At 38.0% G+C, this 19,076-nt stretch overlaps 1 protein-coding gene and 1 long non-coding RNA gene across 7 annotated transcripts in view; one reads left to right on the top strand and one right to left on the bottom strand.

Moving 5' to 3' along the window:
- The window catches only part of ASB15 (ankyrin repeat and SOCS box containing 15), a 37,697-nt gene that overhangs the window by 3,882 nt on the left and 14,739 nt on the right, over positions 1-19,076 (bottom strand). For 3 of the 6 annotated variants that reach the window (XM_009454124.5, XM_016958091.4, XM_009454123.5), the window contains 6 exons: positions 17,843-18,001; positions 10,836-11,081; positions 8,350-8,521; positions 6,206-6,776; positions 5,521-5,674; positions 154-210 (listed from right to left, as the gene is read on the bottom strand). In XM_009454124.5, coding sequence (XP_009452399.4) covers positions 154-210; positions 5,521-5,674; positions 6,206-6,776; positions 8,350-8,521; positions 10,836-11,081; positions 17,843-18,001 — 1,359 coding nt within the window. The remainder of the gene's footprint in view (positions 1-153; positions 211-5,520; positions 5,675-6,205; positions 6,777-8,349; positions 8,522-10,835; positions 11,082-17,842; positions 18,002-19,076) is intronic. The other 3 variants (XM_001148119.7, XM_063815557.1, XM_009454132.5) reach the window with 2 other exon arrangements.
- On the top strand, positions 11,019-14,743 carry LOC104007383 (uncharacterized). Its single transcript, XR_001719489.3, has 3 exons — positions 11,019-11,107; positions 11,518-11,602; positions 12,473-14,743. It is a non-coding gene; the product is annotated as an uncharacterized LOC104007383 (long non-coding RNA).

Here is a 19,076-nt window from a genome sequence, read left to right as displayed (position 1 = left end):
AAAAAAAAAAAAAAAGTGAGCAATTAATTTCCATTTAAAAGCAAAGTCTGTTCTTTCTATGACAGGAAGTATAATGGTATTGTAGAGTCTGTGTTTTCAAGTAAGACAAACAAGGGTTCAAATCTTCACTTTGTTATTTTCTATGTCTATTACCTTGAGAAATTAACTTATCTAAGCCGCACCATTTTTCTCTGTCTTGCAATCTCCAAGCTAAAAAAGAGACGGTTTTAAGCTTTTTATTGCAAAATAAAATAGAGAAAGAAAGTACACATGTATAGTTTCATAAGTTATGTAAGTAATTATTAGTTGAACATCTATAATCACCTCCTAGGTCTATAGGAAATAGAACTTTGCCAGAGACCAAAGAAATTCTTCTACAATCCATCCTTCTTTATTTCTTTCTCCTACCATAAATAACCACTATTCTGAATGGTAGTCACTTTCTTTAGAGTTTCATCATCTAAGTGCACTATCCCTGCACTATAGTATTGACAGTATATTTTTAAAATTTTTGCTATGTCCTTTAAGTCTTTTCTAATCTGCATGTTATTCTCTCCATCCCCTTTTTGTCTTTTCAACTAATCTTTGAAGAACCCAAATGCCCTTTAGTTTCCCACAGCCTGAACTTTGCTGATTGCATTTCCGTGGTGCAGTTCCATGTCCCACTGTCTCCTCTATTTCTTGCAAATTGATAACTGGATACAGAGACTTGATCAGGCTCGGGTTTGATCTCTTGGGCAAAACTATATCAGGTTCTGTGTTCATTCTTTGGGGGCTACATATTAGCAGCTGTTGATGCTCATTGACTACATCCATTAATTTATTGGAGGCTATATAATGGTGATAACTAATTATATCTTTTTAAATTATTTAGAATACTTTTATAAAGGAATGCTTTTACTTATCTACTCTTTAGTTACTAATGGCACAGTTTATATATATATATATATATATGTAAAGCAGAATAAATGCTTAAGTCTTTCTTTTATCAGTTTTTAAGATAATGAGTTGATTTTCTATCATATTCTGGAGCTGACCAGTATTTTTAAAAATTGTATATTTAATAAATCATCCTATTGTAAAGATACATGCACATGTATATTCATTGCAGCCCTATTTGCAATAGCAAAGACATGGAATCAACCTAAATGCCCATCAAGGATAGACTGGATAAAGAAAGTTTGATACATGTGCACCATGGAATACTGTGCAGCTATAAAAAGGAATGAGATCATGTCCTTTGCAGGGACATGGATGGAGTTGGAAACCATTATCCTCAGCAAACTAATGCAGGAACAGAAAACCAAACACTGCATGTTCTCACTTATAAGTGGGAGCTGAATGATGAGAACACACGGACACATGGAGGGGAACAACACATACTGGGTGGGGCCTGTCGGCGGGGTGGCTGGGGGAGTCTGAGCATCAGAAAGAATAGCTAATGGATGCTGGACTTAATACCTAGGTGATGGGATGATCTGTGCAGCAAACCACCATGATAAATGTTTACCTGTGTAACAAACCTGCACATTCTGCACATGTGCACTTAAACTTAAAATACAAGTTGAAGGAAAAAAAAAGAAAAAAACCCACCAATCGTATATTTAAATAGATTGGTTTCAATTCATTGAAATCATTACCCTTTTTGAAACTTAAATTGTCCCATCTTTGGCCAGTTGGAGCCTCTTCAAGTTAGCCCCTCAATTCTTTTGTCATGAATCATGTAGTCTTTCAGAGTTTCTTTGCTTTCTGGTATGACCAGATGTTCCAGGTTCATCTTATTCATTTCCTTCCCCAGATACAATCATCCATTTCTCAAAAACAAAACAAAACAAAACAACCTCCAGCAAAAACCCTGGTTTCTTTTGTTAGGAAATGGCATTTCCAGGCCAAAATCTGGGTCATAGGAATGCTCATTGCTACTGGGTTTATCATTATTTCTAAGACTTATCTGTAAACAGACAGACGCACGTGCGCGCGCGTGCACGCACACACACACTCAGCATAATCCACATGCACACAGATGCTTTCAAGATAAAATAGCTTATGAGTTTATATTGTTATTTCTAATTCAAATTCAGGACTACAGGATTTTTCTTTAATCTCTTCTCTATTACATCTGTATTTTCTTTCTGCCACACTGACAATCCTTGGTTTCAAGGATACAAAGAGTAATGGAATTGGAATATTCCTTAATTACTCATTTACTGAATATATCTCTCATCCTCAGCATAATAATATTAATATTATATCACCATCAATATTTTAAGATATTTAAAAATATGTATTTTAATTATTAAATATTATTTATTTTATCTATTTACTAATATTCAAAAATAAATAATTGTGCCGTATCTATTTTATCAGAGCATATAACCATTACGTATTGCATCTTCTCCCTTTTAACTCTCACTTAGTCTTGGCATTCTGTTTAGTGTTAGCCTTGTTTAATACTAGTCCTCATGGTGATATCTCGCTAATCATTTTGGGTTGTCTAAAGGCCATTTCTTAGTGGATCCTTCGGACGTCAGCAAGAGGAACAATATTTCCTGAGTTCTTGCATGCTGACAACAGTTTGCCTACATTGATCATTGGAAGTCAATTTTGCTGTGTAAGCATCCTTGCCTCACATTTTCCTTCCAAGGAGAGTCTTAAATATGTTACTCCATTGTCTTTTGGCATAAAGTATTGTTGATGAAAAGTTTAATAATAATCTTTTTTTCTCTTATAAGTCACTTGTTCTTTTTGCCTATGTGCCCAAAGGATATAGTATTTTATGTATTATAGTTTCAAATCTTTCTTTTTTATTACAAGTTTTTCTTGAAACGTAGTTTTTTGTATTTCTTATGTTCCCTTGATTTGGTTTTCCTTTTCAAGGAATCCTATTATCCATATATTGAGTATTCATTGTCTGTCATCAATGTTTTTAGCTGTCTTTCAAATCCTTTTATCTAAGCTACAAGGATGCAAAGGCATAAGAATGATACAATGGACTTTGAGGACTCAGGGGGAAGGGTGGGTCAGGGATAAAAGAGTACACATTGGGTACAGTGTACACTGCTTAGGTGATGGGTGCACCAAAATCTCAGAAAACACCGCCAAACAACTTATCCATATAACCAACACGACCCGTTCCCCCAAAACCTGTTGAAATAAACAAATATATATATATTTTAAAATTCTTTTATCTATTTCTTCGTTTATATTTGATTTAAAATTTTTCTTCCATATCCTCTTTTATATCTCTCAATGTATTGTCAACTGTGTTGCTAGTTCTTGTTTTCATTCTAGTTCAGTCTTCACATTTGACATTAATTTTTTCTAATTTTTATTCCTAAATCTTTCCTCAGTTGTTACCTGATTTCTGAATTTTTCAAATTTTGACTCATGTTGTTCTTTCATATCTGATATTATTTTCCTCATGCTTTTTAGCTCATTTTTGAAATAGAAGGTTTGAATTTTGATTGTTCTGAGATTGCATTTTTTAAGTTATGTATTCATTGCCCGTGGGGATATTATTCTGTTCTTCTTTCTATTATTATTATTATTATTTTTTTTTGAGATGGAGTCTCGCTCTGTCCCCCAGGCTGGAGTGCAGTAGGGCGATCTCGGCTCACTGCAAGCTCCGCCTCCCGGGTTCACGCCATTCTCCTGCCTCAGCCTCCTGAGTAGCTGGGATTACAGGCGCCCGCCAACACGCCCGGCTAATTTTTTGTATTTTTAGTAGAGACGGGGTTTCACCTTGTTAGCCAGGATGGTCTCGATCTCCTGACCTCGTGATCCGCTCGCCTCGGCCTCCCAAAGTGCTGAGATTACAGGTGTGAGCCACCGCACCCTCTCTGTTGCTCATTTTTATTTGCATTTAGTTTTCTTGAATTTTTAGAAGGATGCTTGATTCCAGATAGCTCTTCTAACTTTGCAGAGCTTCTTATTCTATTATTTTCTTGCAATGACCCAAAATATGGTGGTTAGATCTCTGAGGTTTCCTGGCTCTGTTTGCCACCCCAACTTTTTTGTGGGTCCTTTCTTGTTTCTGTCCTGCTCGATTTTTGATTTTACTCTCAATGCGGGCTTAAGTCCAGGAAGGGAACTTAGAGAAGTGGTTTTCAAGAATGCATAGGGTCTAGACTGTTTTGTAATTTCCCTTAGGCTTAGCTTTTTATTTGTAAAAAATAAGCGTGATAATACTTAACTCTACAATATTTCATAGCACACTGTACATATACATTTCAGATACCTCACATAAACTTACCATGTAGTGAAAACATAAAAATGTTAATACTTTAGTTTTAAAACTAAATAAATTTATTAAGTAATTTAAGTATTCTAGACACTACCACCTTATATGCATTATTTCTTTAGATTCCCACAACAACTTTATGAGGTTAATACTATCTTACATCTACTTTGCAATGGGAAAACCTAGGCATAAGAAGAATAAGTAATTTGCTCAAAGTCACACAACTAGGATGGCTATCTTGGTCTTTTTATAGGAAATAAAAAATCCTCCTCCACTTAGAGAAGCAAAAATGGTAACAATAAATTGTTGCTTTTTATCATGAAAACATCAGTCCTGAATTACATATGCATTTTATAATCTAGCAATCCTACTCCTAGGCAAGGCCAGAATTTCATTTCATTCTAGGTCTATCTGACCCCAGAGCTCAATTTCTGGGCTAACAATACTATATTACTCATCAGATTCTCCAAGACTCCTGTTTTAGTTGCTGCAAAGTCTCTTCTATTATAGAACTAATTCCAGGGGAAGGCTGATTCAGGTACATTAAAAATGTCAAATTATTTAAATGTCATATAAAATTCTATAATGCTTCTTTAGGCTTCATGAAATTGATGTCCAACTAGGTTTTGAAAGTTTATTTTTCCAAACTTATATTTTGAAAGTGAAAGCATCTCATATCTATGATATTTTTCTGGTTTTTATTTGTATTTGCATTATTTAAAAATGTACATTCATTGAAACTTGTATTATTCATCTTCATGGTAAACTTTCACCTAGAAAAGACAAAATGGCCTGTCTACAAATACTAACCTTTGATGGTAGGACTTTGTCAATAAAGACCCCAGAGAAAGCATGTCAAAAAGAGTAATTCTAATCCCTGCTGTTCATTCATTTACTCCATATTTATTGAAATGTACTACTTACTAGGCACTATGCTAAGCCTTGCAAATATAACAAGAAACAAAGTAGATCTCTACCCACATGGAGCTTGCAGTCTACGTATTGTATGATATTATAGAAGTTAATTTTTAAAATGAATTTAATCAGAACGTTAATATAGCTGTAGTATTACTCATTATACAATTACAAAGCTGGAAAATATAAAGAAAAATGAAAATATGTATCTTACAACAGAGGAAGTGTTAAGGATGATTTTAAAACCCAGATAATTCTGGAAATACAGTAGAGTAGCATAGGAAAAGTATCAAAGAAGACATTAAGAAATTTCCCCCATATAAGTTCTTAATTTAAAAATTGTAGGCAAAACTTTTGGTTTTTACCTAGTATTTGGCGGATTTCTGGCCATTCTCTCTGTACTTCTAGTGCAGACTTCAGTTTAGCACACAGAGGAACATAATCCATGTAATCTATTAGTACACGAGTAACTCTGCCTACCAAGTGCTTCATCCAAGGAACTGTAATAAACTCACAGAACTGAGAGAATTGATAAAATTTAATTTAGTAGTATTTTTAATATGCCATATACATAAACACTCAATTGTGTTATGGAAAAATTACTCTGTTTTACTACAGAAAATAAAAGATCTCTCCTTGTAATGAACAAAAATTAAAAATAAATTGTTTGCTTCTCTCTGTGAAACCATCAGCCCTGAAGACTCGCCTGGCTCTGATGTGATTGTAGTCAGCAAAGCATGGAGAAGTCATGCTTCTTTCCATCTGGCCCCAATATTCCACCAAACAGGCAGAAGTGACTAATTACATACATTTTCACATTCTTCTACATTCAATTTTCAAGTCAAGAAAAAACAAACAACATATTTTTGGGGGAGAGGTTGGGGGGCTAGATTTATGCTTATATCCCTGTATCATTGCAAACAAAAATTGAAAAAACAAGAAAAATAGAAAAATTAGTTTATTTTTCTTTTCTTGTAACATCCCTAATTGAATGAACATGTATTAAATTAGGATGATGACTCAATATAAAGCAGAAAAGGCATAACTCACCGGGTTATCTTTTATTACACAAGATGTCCATCCTGGCAGCACCTCTTCCTGTATCTCTGACCACACAAATGAATTTCCAAAGATGTCACCATGCATGCAGTCAAAGCACATCTCCACTTGATAGCCATTATTCAGCAATAGCCTCAGCATTACCTCGTCGTTTAGGGCATATTGAATGACACTGGGGAAACGAGTGTCATTCACATGCATAAAATAACAATTGACATTAGCTCCATGGGAGAGAAGCAGCCTGACAATTTCATAATTATTGGCCCTCACTGCCACAAGTAGACAGTTGAGGGGATCTAAGTTTGGGTCTGCACCTGCAGCCAGAAGGACTTCTGTGCAATGAACATCATTATTAGAAATGGCAAAATACAGCGCAGTCTTCCTCTCATCGTCATAGCTCTGGGAAATGTGGTCAGCAAGTAGAGTGTTGACATCAAAACCATTTTCAATGAGCAGTTCTAGACACTGTGCATTTTGTCCATCTGCTGCTGAGTGAATTGGTGTTAGCCCACTTTTCCGAATTGCATTTTTAGATGTTACTGGGATAAGATATTTCAGTGCACTAAAAGAAAAAAGTCAAATATCTACTTGCCATAAACAAAACAAGAAATTAAATGAACTACTGTTCTCACTAGATAAGTGAATGCAAGTTGTATAGTTTCCCTTATTTTCTCTAGATAACTTTATACTGAAACATTTAACCTTTGTCTGCCGAGGTACAACTATTTAGTTTAATGTAGCTCAGTTTTGATTTAGCTTTTTGTTCTAAATATTCCTGGGAAACTTCATCTTATACGTTTTTTCCTAGAATTGTGGTTCCTCAAGAACACTCCCCATCTTCCAATTCTCCTCTGAACAATATAATATTTACAGGCAACCAATACTATTTTAAAAAATATAGGAGAAAAGTAAGCCTTTCTAATGCCATAGAGGAATGCTTCATAATCTTGACCATTAGGATCATGGGGTCATAGGAAGTGACCCTGGATGTCATTCAGTCCAACTGCTTCATTTAACAGAAGAACAATCTGAAGTCTAGAGAGGCAAAAAGATTGTCCAAGGTCACACAGTTAGACGCAGAGCAGGACGAGAATTTGGACCTTTTCCAATTCTCATGAATTATTCCTCTTTCACTGATTCCTACGCAATCTATTTTTTAATATTGACCATGAACACTCTGTCTGCTTCCATATAACTTGCAATTGAATTATTAGCCAAAAGAAGAGTCTTTAGTATTCCATCAACCTTGCATCAGTCCAATTGAGATAACCAGCCACAGTTTATGTTTCTAAGTACATGTGATATAGTTGTGAGTTTCACACTTGACTAACCAGCTAGACATGTATGAGAGTCACAGGCAAGGAGAACCTGATCTCTTGCGTCTACTGTTGTGAATTTATGAACACTGGGAGTAAATCCAGGTAAACTCTAACAACATGTCACTTAGCATCAATTATGCGTCACTGGCCACTTAGCCAATGGCCCACTGAAAACTATAAAGCCCAATTACTTCAAAGTTTTTGAGCTTATGAAATATATTTAATTGCCTAAAACCATCTTCTCGTGGTGGGTAGTTTAATATAGGGATCTAGACTTCTACCAATGTGTTAATTATGTACATTTTGTGATTTAAGAATCTATTCAACCATTCGTATGGAATAAAAAATTATAAACTTATAATGAAAGTTTTCTATTCAAGAATACATTTGACATTATACTATAATATCCTGGAGATGTTAGGAAATAACTGGAATAACACTGATAGTATTGCTACAAATTTTAATCCTTTGTCAAGGGCAAAATTTTTAGAAACTCTGTAGCCTTTTGTTAAATACATTTGTAAACAGGCACTCTTGAGTGGCTTGTGCAGAATTCTCACTTATGCCTTAATTCCTTCTAAAAGAAAATTTCTTTTCATTATAAAAGTACTATAAATTCTTTTTTGGAAGTACAAGAATATCAAAAGGAGGAAAATTAAATAAGTTCTAAATATCTAAATTTGGAGCATCAAAACCTGAAGATTATGCCTATTTCTCCTTGGATTTTGAAAGGTATTACATATAGACTTATGATTATACTGTATATAAAAATTAGCATTTTTAACTCAAATAATTACCCTATAATTTATCACTCACAGATAATGCCCCTCATAGGCAGCTCGGTGTATGGGAAGATGTCCTGCTCGGTTAGGTACATTTCCGCTTCCTCCATATTCCAGCAGGAGGGAAATGCAGTCGGGATTGCCACCTCCTGCTGCCTCAAACAGCACCGACGCCCCATCATCCGCCAAAGCAAGCACATCACTACCTGGCAGTAGAAAACATGTGGCATAATGATAACTGGATGGTATTGTTTAAACAATCCCCTTAAAAACAGCCTGTTGTGGGGCTGGGCACGGTGGCTCACACCTGTAATCCCAGCACTGGAGGCTGAGGCAGGCGGATCATGAGGTCAGGAGTTCGAGATCAGCCTGGCCAACATGGTGAAACCCTGTCTCTATACTGAAAATACAAAAATTAGCTGGGCATGGTGGCGTGCACCTGTAGTCCCAGCTACCCAGGAGGCTGAAGCAGGAGAATCATTTGAACCTGGAAGGTGGAGGTTGTGATGAGCCGAGATCACTCCACCGCACTCCAGAATGGGCAACAGAGTGAGACTCCATCTCAAAAACAAAGAAACAAACAAACAAAAAACCCCCACAAAACCTGTTGTGTTCCTTTCTGGTTAGTACTTAAAAAGTATAGAATTAAGGGCCTCCATGTTTTCTATATTTTCAATAAACAGTTATGCATGCAGTATGGTTTGTTTTATTAGAAAATCTTTGGGCCAAAAATCATGAGAGAAACTAAGTCAATTTTCATGATAGGCAAATTCTTCTGAAAAAGGCTCGTTAGACTTTTTAATTTAAAGACAGTAGTTTTTTATTTTATTTATTTATTTATTTATTTATTTATTTATTTATTTATTTTTGACGGAATCTCACTCTGTCGACCAGGCTGGAGTGCGGTGGTGTGATCTCAGCTCACTGCAGCCTCCGCCTCCTGGGTTTAAGCAGTTCTTCTGCCTCAGTCTCCTGAGTAGCTGGGATTGCAGGCATGTGCCACCACAGGGTTTCGCCATGTTGGCCAGGCTGGTCTTGAACTCTAGGCCTTAAGTAATCTACCCACCTTGGCCTTCCAAAATGCTGGGATTACAGGCATGAGCCATGGTGCCCAGCCCCCTCTATTTTAACTTAACAAATACTTACAGTTAATAAAATATTAACAAATACTTTATTGCCCTCTCTGTGCAATCAGTGTATGTGACCCTAAGAAGAATAAGTGTGACTACTCTAAGGAGCTTAGAGGGGAAATGAAACAAAATATCAGACAGCACAAACTGTATGATATTCCAGTGACATTGACATTAAGACAAGGAGACATGATGTAGGGGACTGTGGCTCTGCTGCTTATGGTGAGAGCTGGGGGCAAGCCGTTTACTTCCGTGCACCTCCATCTCCACATCTGTGAATGATTAATACAGCTTACTTCACAGGGCTTATTTGAAAATTAAACGTGGTTGTATTGGGACACCTCAAAAATGTTAGTCTTTTTCCCACAGGGAATCACTGGGGATCATGCGGTGCTAGAGTTCATTTGCAGATGAGGACGCTGAGGACCAGATATTTAAGGAAGAAGGCTACGGTCTCACAGTGAGCAGTGGCTCAACCAGTTTAGGAGTCAGGTCTCCTTAACTCATGGTTCTGTAGTTGTATAAAACACCTGGAGGGTTTAAGAAAGGGCAGTGTCACAATCTGTTGGGAAGAATTAGGAAAGGATTTAGGGAGGAGGTGTCTCAAGAGATTGACTTTGAATTGTGCTGAAGAGATAAAGGCAAGGACCTGACCCAAACCCAGAGGGAGGGAAGGCAAGGTATGTTTGGGAATACTGCTAGCATATTTTGACTGGAGTGTAGGATACAAGATGGGAGCAGTGAGGGATAAACGTGGTAAAACAATTTGAGATGATGCAATAGGGATTGTTTTTTGGATAGTTGACACTATTGTAGCTGCCCTATAGGGAGAGAAGCCAAGTTGCAGTATGTACTGTGATTCTCTGATGGGAGACTAGAAACCCAGAAAATGGTTAGAAACTATTTGCACTGGTCCAGGGAGGATTGAGGGACCTGATCAGGATGGCAGATGGATTGCAACGAGAGGACAAGAGAAACGCTGCAAGAATTTGCAACTGATTGGATTTAGGAAAGCAGGTGATGGAGGAATTAGAGATAAACACAATCTTTCAATCCTGTTGAGAGAAATTATTACATCAGAAGAGTAGAAAAACAGGAGGAATTCAGTTAAGGAGAAGATGAGCATGAGGCCCTGATGGGCCATCTATGTGCAGATTGAACTCTCTCGAGAGAGCAATCAGGACTGGGCTTGTAAATTCGTAGGTCACAATGTACAGGGCTTAGCTGAGTTGTAGAATAAGGGTCTACTGAGGGACCAGGTGGGAAAACCTGATGCCAAGTTCCATTCAGCAGAGGAAGAGGAGCTCCCCTAGTTACATTCAGGTGAGGAAGAGTGATGAATGGAGAAAAGGAGGACAAAAGTCAGGAAGTGTAACTCCTTTTCACATACCTTTGTGGATTAGATGTTCTAATACGTCACAGTGACCATACTCGGCAGCGACGCCTAGTGGTGTGACTCCAAATCCATCTCTCAGGTGGACATTGCCTCCATGTTTCAGCAGCAGAGCTACGATATCTTTTCGGCCTTGCTTGGCTGCTTCATGCATTGCTGACCATCGCTTGACACAGGGCTGGTCTAGGCTAGTGTTGTGTTTGATCAGAGTCGACACCATGTCATAGGAGCCCTTTTTTACAGCTTGAAAATGATTGTTAAAAACAACAGTAAGTATATTAACACAAATACCTTAGGTGGTATTAAACTAATTACTGAATTTAATATTGAAATAGATACTAGCTAGTAACTTTTTTTCTACAAGGAAAATAATGTATTTCTCATATCCCTTCTGTTTCTCATACCCTAGTTTATATTTGTGAAATATAAGTTTACAAGATGACACTACCTTTTCTTTAAGACCTGGAGGAGGGGTAAGAGTTTCGCAGAAAATAACACGTATCACTAGGATAGGATGCTGTGTGCCCTCTTTCTAAATTTTAATTTCTTCACCAACAAAATGGAAATAACATTTGTTGTTGGGTTGTACAAATTAAATAATGTATGTAAAATTCTCAGTGTAGTACCTAGTATATAACAGGAGCTCAGTAACTGACTATTATTATTATATCACTCCTAGGACCCAGGAACCTCATATGTAAATCATGTTCATCAGGTTTCCCCTATAGAAACAGGGTTTTTTTCCCTTGCCACAAAAGATAGCAGTAAGTATTGAATGAACTTCTCTTTCTTATATATGTATTTTCTTTCCTTCCTTCTTTCTTTTCTTTCTTTCGTTCTTTCTGTCTCTTTCTTTCTTTCTTTCTTCCTTCCTTCCTTCCTTCCTTCCATTCTTTCTTTCTTCTTTTCTTTTCTTTTTTTTTTTTTTTTGAGACAGAGTCTCGCTCCATCGCTCAGGCTGGAGTGCAATGGCACAATCTCAGCTCACTGCAACCTCCACCTCCTGGGTTCAAGCAATTCTCCTGCCTCAGCCTCCTGAGTAGCTGGAATTACAGGCGCATACCACCAAGTCTGGCTAATTTTTGTATTTTTAGTAGAGACAGGGTTTCACCATGTTGGTCAGGCTGGTCTCAAACTCCTGACCTCGTGATCTGCCCACCTTGGCCTCCTAAAGTGCTGGGATTACAGGTGTGAGCTACCACGCCCGGCCCTCTTTCTTACATTTTTAATGGGTGATTATCAATAAGATTGTTTAGAATCTACATAGGCCAGCTGTTCCCAGTGAGTGAAGTAAGTGACCGTTAATGTAGTACAATTAAGGAGGTTCACCAAATCAGTTGTCCCTCTCCCTCTCTGCTCGTCTCTAATGGCTGAAATTATACTGTTACAAGGTTTTTCCCCTTTTGGATTATTAAGAGATTGTCCCCATTTAGATGTATACACTTCTAAAAATGTAACTTTTTTTTCCTTTTAAGTAAAATCTTATTAAAATACAGATTAGGATGAGTGCTGCCCCTACAAATGGAAATGTACACAGTTACATTCACTCATTCATTCATTCACTCACTCATTTCCTATTCAGTTAATACGGCTAGCTCTACTAAAGGCTCTGTGTTATGCACTGTGGACAACAGGAAGAAGAGACAGATTTGGATCTCACTCGTAGAGTTGACGGCCTAGAGAAGAAGCCTATGCTGCCTTCTATTTAAAGAGAGACTCAAAGTCTGGGCCTGTACTGGGAAACGTAGAAGAAGATGTGAGGCCACATGGAACGTTCTGGGGTAACCAGGAGGCAGAACGCAGAAAGGATCTAAAGCCAAGGCAAGGAAAGCAGCTCCCAGTGTGGTAATGGGAGGATGAAGACGAACTTTGCCTACTTCATTTGGGAGCAGGCAAGCCATCCCTGCAGGAGATGCCCGTTTTTCTCCCTCTCCTTGTCTAAAGTAGAACCTGTTGACAAATGCCTCTCTCTGAATTGCCCAACTGTCACCGGCAGCTCTAATTGCAGTGAATTACCTCATGCTAGCTGGTGTTATTGCAGAGCAAACATCAAGTAAGCTAAACAAACTAAGAGAAATGTGTCCTCATGGATCTTCTTGCTCTGATGGCAGTTTTTATAATTAGAGAAAAAATGTATTAAAATAATGAGCCTCTTCCCTCATAATCGTTTTACCTTTTGTCTGACTCAGAAAACATATTGATTAAAATAGTTTCTCTTCATGAAAATAACTGCATAAATGGGCCATCTTCAACTTAAGATAGTTTTTAAAAAATCAAAACTTCACTTCCAATTTAATTTTTTGAAATCAAGAATGTATTTCCCATAGAAATAATAATGCAAATGGTAGGAAATCCCTTCCAAGCTAACTCATGAAGACATTCTTAACCAATAAATGACTGAAATAATGAAAACTCATAAAGCACAGTATTGGTGTAACATAAATGATTAAGTAAAATAATTTAAAAATGTCTTGTTTTACATGTGGATTATATATATGTTTACATATTATATATAAATTTTTTTCTCTAGAACTTAAAATTCTAAAATTTAGAATTCTTTAGAATTTTTTCAGAAATGTTCAAATTATTTATTAATTTTTAAAATGTATAGCTTCAATAGTAATGCTTAAAACTGACTTTAAGTTGAAGAGTTTAGGGAATTAGATTAAGAATTTTGCATAGATGATAGGCAAGGGTTATCTTGATTATCTTGACAAGGACTGCTGGATTAAAAGCAGAAATGGAGTGAAGAAGATGTGTATTGATTTGTGAGAAAGAAAATGTCTGAAGCAAAATGAACTGATCTGTGAATGGGGTAAGGCCATCAGGAATGGAGGGCAGTGGGACTGAAGCGTCATGCCAGACGGTCCCTGAGCGTCCTCCTTACTCTGGGCTCCACTGGCCAGGATCAGCTTGTGCCTATCCAACTAGGGAAAGGTGACACCAACTCCAGGGGAGTGGGCAGAGAAGGAGTCCAAGTGCAAAAACCTTTAGTAAGTGTCAGATCATCACAAATCAGATATCTACCACTCAGCAAGAAACTCTATGACTATAATACATCAAAGTACCTTAAATAAGGAAGGGCCAGATGGCTGATAGGGAATAAGGGTCCCAGAGGGACCAAAAGTGATTTTTTTTCTTGGCCCTCTAAGGATATCTCATAAATAGAGATAAGGATGATGCCATTAGGATAAGAAAAATTAACATGGCATTGTACAGACAAAAAGAAGAAATACTTTTTTCCCTCTTATCTCTCCTCTACAAGTTAAGGGATTCTGAATAGCAAATCTCAAAGAAGACCATAGATTCAAGAACAAACTGAGGAAGTGCCATGAATAATCCATTTTCCTATAAAACCTAAGAAGACTTGGCATGGGTTCCACAACAAAGGTGCTGATTAAGGTGACCCAGGAAAAGTCCTTCTTCCCCAGATGTGTGGCTGATGAGGATGTACATGAGCACCTCCAGGATATTAACTTCATGGAGACTTTAGTCCTCTCTCGACCTTACCACTTAGTTTTTAAAATATATTACTTCCTAATATTAATTCTGTTTCAACTCTGATAACTCAGTGATAGAGTTCCTTTCCTACACTTTAGATATTGCTAGCATAGAGAATGAAACCAACATGGAACTTTGAAATGCATGTAAATGTTTACTGCTCTGTTGTAGGCCTTAAGCATTAAAGAAAAATTTAAATGAGGCCAAAAGAAAACAAGGAGTGATAATCATGGCTTAGTTGTCCTTTAAGAAATAAGTGGATTGATACTAGCAAGTGGAGAATAATTCTGTATTTGCAAAGTGAAGCAGTATACCATTCTGGAAGTGTGTCCTTTTTGTGCAGAAATTCAAGGTGATCTATAGAAACAACACAGGTGTTGTTGCAAACACTCCTGCGGCATATTCTGGCCTTTAAAAAATAATATAGGTCGCAGGCCAGGCACAGTGGCTCACGCCTGTAATCCCAGCATTTTGGGAGGCCAAGGAGGGCGGATCACGAGGTCAGGAGATCGATACCATCCTAGCTAACATGGTGAAACCCTGTCTCTACTAAAAATACAAAAAATTAGCCAGGCATGGTGGTGGGCGCCTGTAGTCCCAGCTACTCGGGAGGCTGAGGCAGGAGAATGGTATGAACCTGGGAGGCAGAGTTTTGAGATCGCGCCACTGCACTCCAGCCTGGGCAACAGAGCGAGACTCTGTCTCAAAAAAAAAAATATATATATATATATGTATGTATATGTGTCACATTACTAGTGGTGAATCAACACCCACAGATACATATTCTGTTTAATGTCTGTAGAGCCTGCTCAGGAAAAGAGTTCTGGTTTATTTATGAAAAGTCACGTGACTGTGATTTAAAGGCAGATTAAAATGTATGCAGAGACTATGATTGGTTTCTCAGTATTTATGCTTCCCCTTTTCCTTCTAGCCACAGAAGCCCCAAGTATTTAGCTGGCCACAGACCATCCAGGTAGACAATAAATGTCCTGGCCTCTGTTGCCCCAAGGTGTGGTGGCATTGTGACAAAATCTGAACTAATGGGACATGAGTGGAAGGGCCATGTGCACTGTCCCGGTCATCTTTTTAAATTGAAGATGCTTGCCTAGGGCTTCCTCTTTAGTCCTTCCTGCTGCCTGGAAAATGGTGACATTGGGAGCAACTTTGGAAACACACTGTAATGTTGATACAGCCACCCTCACAGCCCTGGGCCATTCTGCAATGTGTGAGAGAGAAATGACTTCTTTCTCTTTAAGTCATTCTTGTTTATTTGTTTGCTTTGTGGATGCATTTTTGTTTTTTGTTACAGAAGTTTGTCTGTATTCTAACTATATGGATTAGATTGTTTTTCCCATCTTATCTGAATTTGTGAAGGCTGAAAGTTCTGACATGGGGCAAGAGCAGGCAAGAAGGGGCCAGGAGCGGTGGCTCACGCCTGTAATCCCAGCACTTTGGGAGGCTGAGGTGGGCTGATCACGAGGTCAGGAGATCGAGACCATCCTGGCTAACACGGTGAAACCCCATCTTTACTAAAATACAAAACATTAGCTGGGCGTGGTGGTGGGCGCCTGTAGTCCCAGCTACTCGGGAGGCTGAGGCAGCAGAATGGCTTGAACCCGGGAGGCAGAGCTTGCAGTGAGCCTAGATTGCGCCACTGCACTCCAGCCTGGGCAACAGAGCGAGACTCTGCCTCAAAAAAAAAGAGTAGGCAAGAAGGAACCAGGCCAAAATGACACCGTGCCGTGGAGACCCTCTTCACTGAGCAAACTGCATCGGGGCAGAACACCTGCCGTTCCCCTATACAACCCTCAAGGCAATCTCCAAGAGCAAGGCTCTTTGAAGTCTTTACAGATTTACTGCTTTTTTATTCTCCTAATTTAATTTAAATATATACTTTATTGTAGCACTTATAACACTAATTTTCCATTTAAATCACATCTAATTCTCCTCCTAGACTCTGAAAGGAGGAAGATTAGTCCATTCATCTTTAAATCCACACTACCCAGGACAGCGTCTGGCTTAATGTGACTTCTTTTTTTTTTTTTTTTTTTTTTTTTTTTGAGACGGCGTCTCTCTCTGTCGTCCGGGCTGGAGTACAGTGGTGCGATCTCGGCTCACTGCAACCTCCACCTCCCAGGTTCAAGCGATTCTCCTGCCTCAGCCTCCTGAGTAGCTGGGATTACAGGTGCCTGCCACGAAGCCCAGCTAATTTTTGTTTTTGTATTTTTAGTAGAGACGGGGTTTCACCATGCTGGCCAGGCTGGTCTTGAACTCCTGACCTTGTGATTCGCCCACCTTGGCCTCCCAAAGTGCTGGGATTACAGGCATGAGCCACCGCGCCTGGCCAATGTGACTTCTTAATACATGTTTTTTGCATTGATATTGTTGAATCAATGCCATCAAATACAAATATTTTACTGATGTTCATGATTTATCCAAGTTTGCTTAACAATATTCAGGTTTTCTTAATATTCAGGTTGTTTAAAATTTTTTTTAAGTGATTCCTCTGTGAACAGGAGCTGTGATGGTTCTTAACTAGCTATGACCTTTAACGTCTTCCTCTGTGATTGCTGGTAAATAATCTTACGTCCTTTCCTCCCTCTCCTCCTGCTCCTGCTCCTCTTCCCTCTCCTCCTCCTGCCACACAGACAACTTCATAATGGCTCTTCCCTCTTGAGCATCTATTAATGTGAGAGCTTTTATATATTTTTTCTCTAATTTTCCTCACAATTCTGCATGGTAGGTGCCGTATTTCCATTTTATACTTGAGAAAACTGAGGCCCATGGTTGCAATTCACAGCTAAGATTTAAACCCAGTGATCTCACGTGCCAACACCAAATTCTTACTCCACCACCCTGTGTCCCTAAGAGAAAGGAAATGTTATCTCTGGGTCATTTGGAGTTAATCTTATCACTCTCTGCTTTCACAAACAGACTTGCCAATTCTTATTGTTCAGCAAATAGCAGGATATACAAGACAGAGCTGGTAAATGTCACCTTCAGATTTCCCATTCTTCCCTTGTGTCACAGTGTACCCCTCATAGGTGCCATGCTCTGCATCTGTGATCTCAGAATCTGCTGGCCTCCCTTCCTTCCAGGTTCGCCTGATCAGTCTGATGTGAACTTGATGTCTCCCTTTGGAATCCCTTTCCACCTCTTGCTTCTGGCTACATATGGCACATGCAACCCTCCTTACAACTGGATCCTACCTAGAGAATATTCCTTTAAAATTGCTATCTCTGGCTTCAAAAAACGAATTCAGATCCCTCCTGGTTAGTTGCAGTCTCTACTACTGGATACTGAAGGATGTAGCCATCTTTCATATTTGACATCCTTGTGGGATAGGAAAACAAAATCACAGGACAGAAGACATGGGGGTTAGGCAAGTAGCTCAGGGAACGGAAGGAACTGAGATCACAATTTTAGCCATTATACAGTGGTTTCCAATAAATACTTATTATTTGTTTCAAACTATAAAAGTTCTAGAAAAAAAGGTCATTTACCAATCAGAAGGGGGGTCTCTCCTTTGTCATTTTTTGTGTTGGGCCACACTCCCTTTTCTAATAAAGTTCTTACATTTTCCACCAGACCAGCTTTGACTGCCAAAGTCAAGGGTGTTTCTCCATCACAGGTCTTGAATTCCCAGAGTGTCTTATAGGATGCTGTGACATGAAAGCATTATGTTGAAAAGTTGAAAATACTCACTTATAGGATATTACACAAATCAGAGCCATCCAATATTATATACATCGGATTGAACAAAGTCAATTGATGAAAACGAAAGGACTTTGACAAAAGTTTACCAAATGACGGTGAGGATAAAGTAGATGCACATGGACTTGCTAATCAAATTGACAGCTAGAAAACCAAAATCTGTTTCTAGCTGCTTTTTTCAAAATGACGTGCTAAGTCTCATTTCTTGATACATTACAAAACAATGTTTCAATCCTTTGTATTATAATTTATATTGTAACTGAAATTGTTTTTTGTGAAATGAAATCTGTGAATGTGGGAATGGAGAATGTACTTGAATGTAGGTATTACTGTGTCAAAATGATCCTTAACATCATCTGTATCTGTCTGTCTGGCTGTCTAGTTTTCTAGATGGCTGGCTTATAATCAAGTATGTATCTCCCAGAACACAGAGCTGTCATGCAACAGTGGAAGCTGAACGATAGGGCACTCTCAAAAGTGTTCTGTAAGATGCTGAGATGTGAAAACACTGTATTAGAACATAAAAGTTACTGTTAATATTTAACAGTGGCTTGATTTGCCATAATATTTTTTAATGCTTACATTATGAAAAAAATCAATGTAATGTAAAGACCAGTATTGTCAGTACTCCCTGTTGTACTATATAAGAATCTTTTGGAAACTGTTAACTCAAGAGATAGTTCAAAATGAAAAATTTAAAATTGATTTCCAAAAGAAAAGAGTGTTATATATGACTCAATTAATTCATGATATATAGAAACTTTTATCACTTTTATGTGATAACCACACCTTTCCACCAACCTGTGTCTCATTCATAGGTAAAAGGATGCAAAAGGTAAACCCCCAATGTCAAAAAAATTCCTAATTTTTGTACTCTGAGTTTAAAACATGGGTGCTGCCTTTTTCAAATTCCAAATAATATTTTAATCTGCCTTTTCCTTCTGCTAGTTATGTTCACTGAAAACACTTATAACATCAACATATCAACATTCTTGCTCTGGCTTGGTCAAACATGTTTTATGT

This window comes from Pan troglodytes, chromosome 6, assembly GCF_028858775.2.
Source record: "Pan troglodytes isolate AG18354 chromosome 6, NHGRI_mPanTro3-v2.0_pri, whole genome shotgun sequence".
NCBI lineage: Eukaryota > Metazoa > Chordata > Mammalia > Primates > Hominidae > Pan > Pan troglodytes.
Note: the sequence above shows the minus strand (reverse complement) of the source record. Positions and strands in the feature narration are given on the sequence as shown.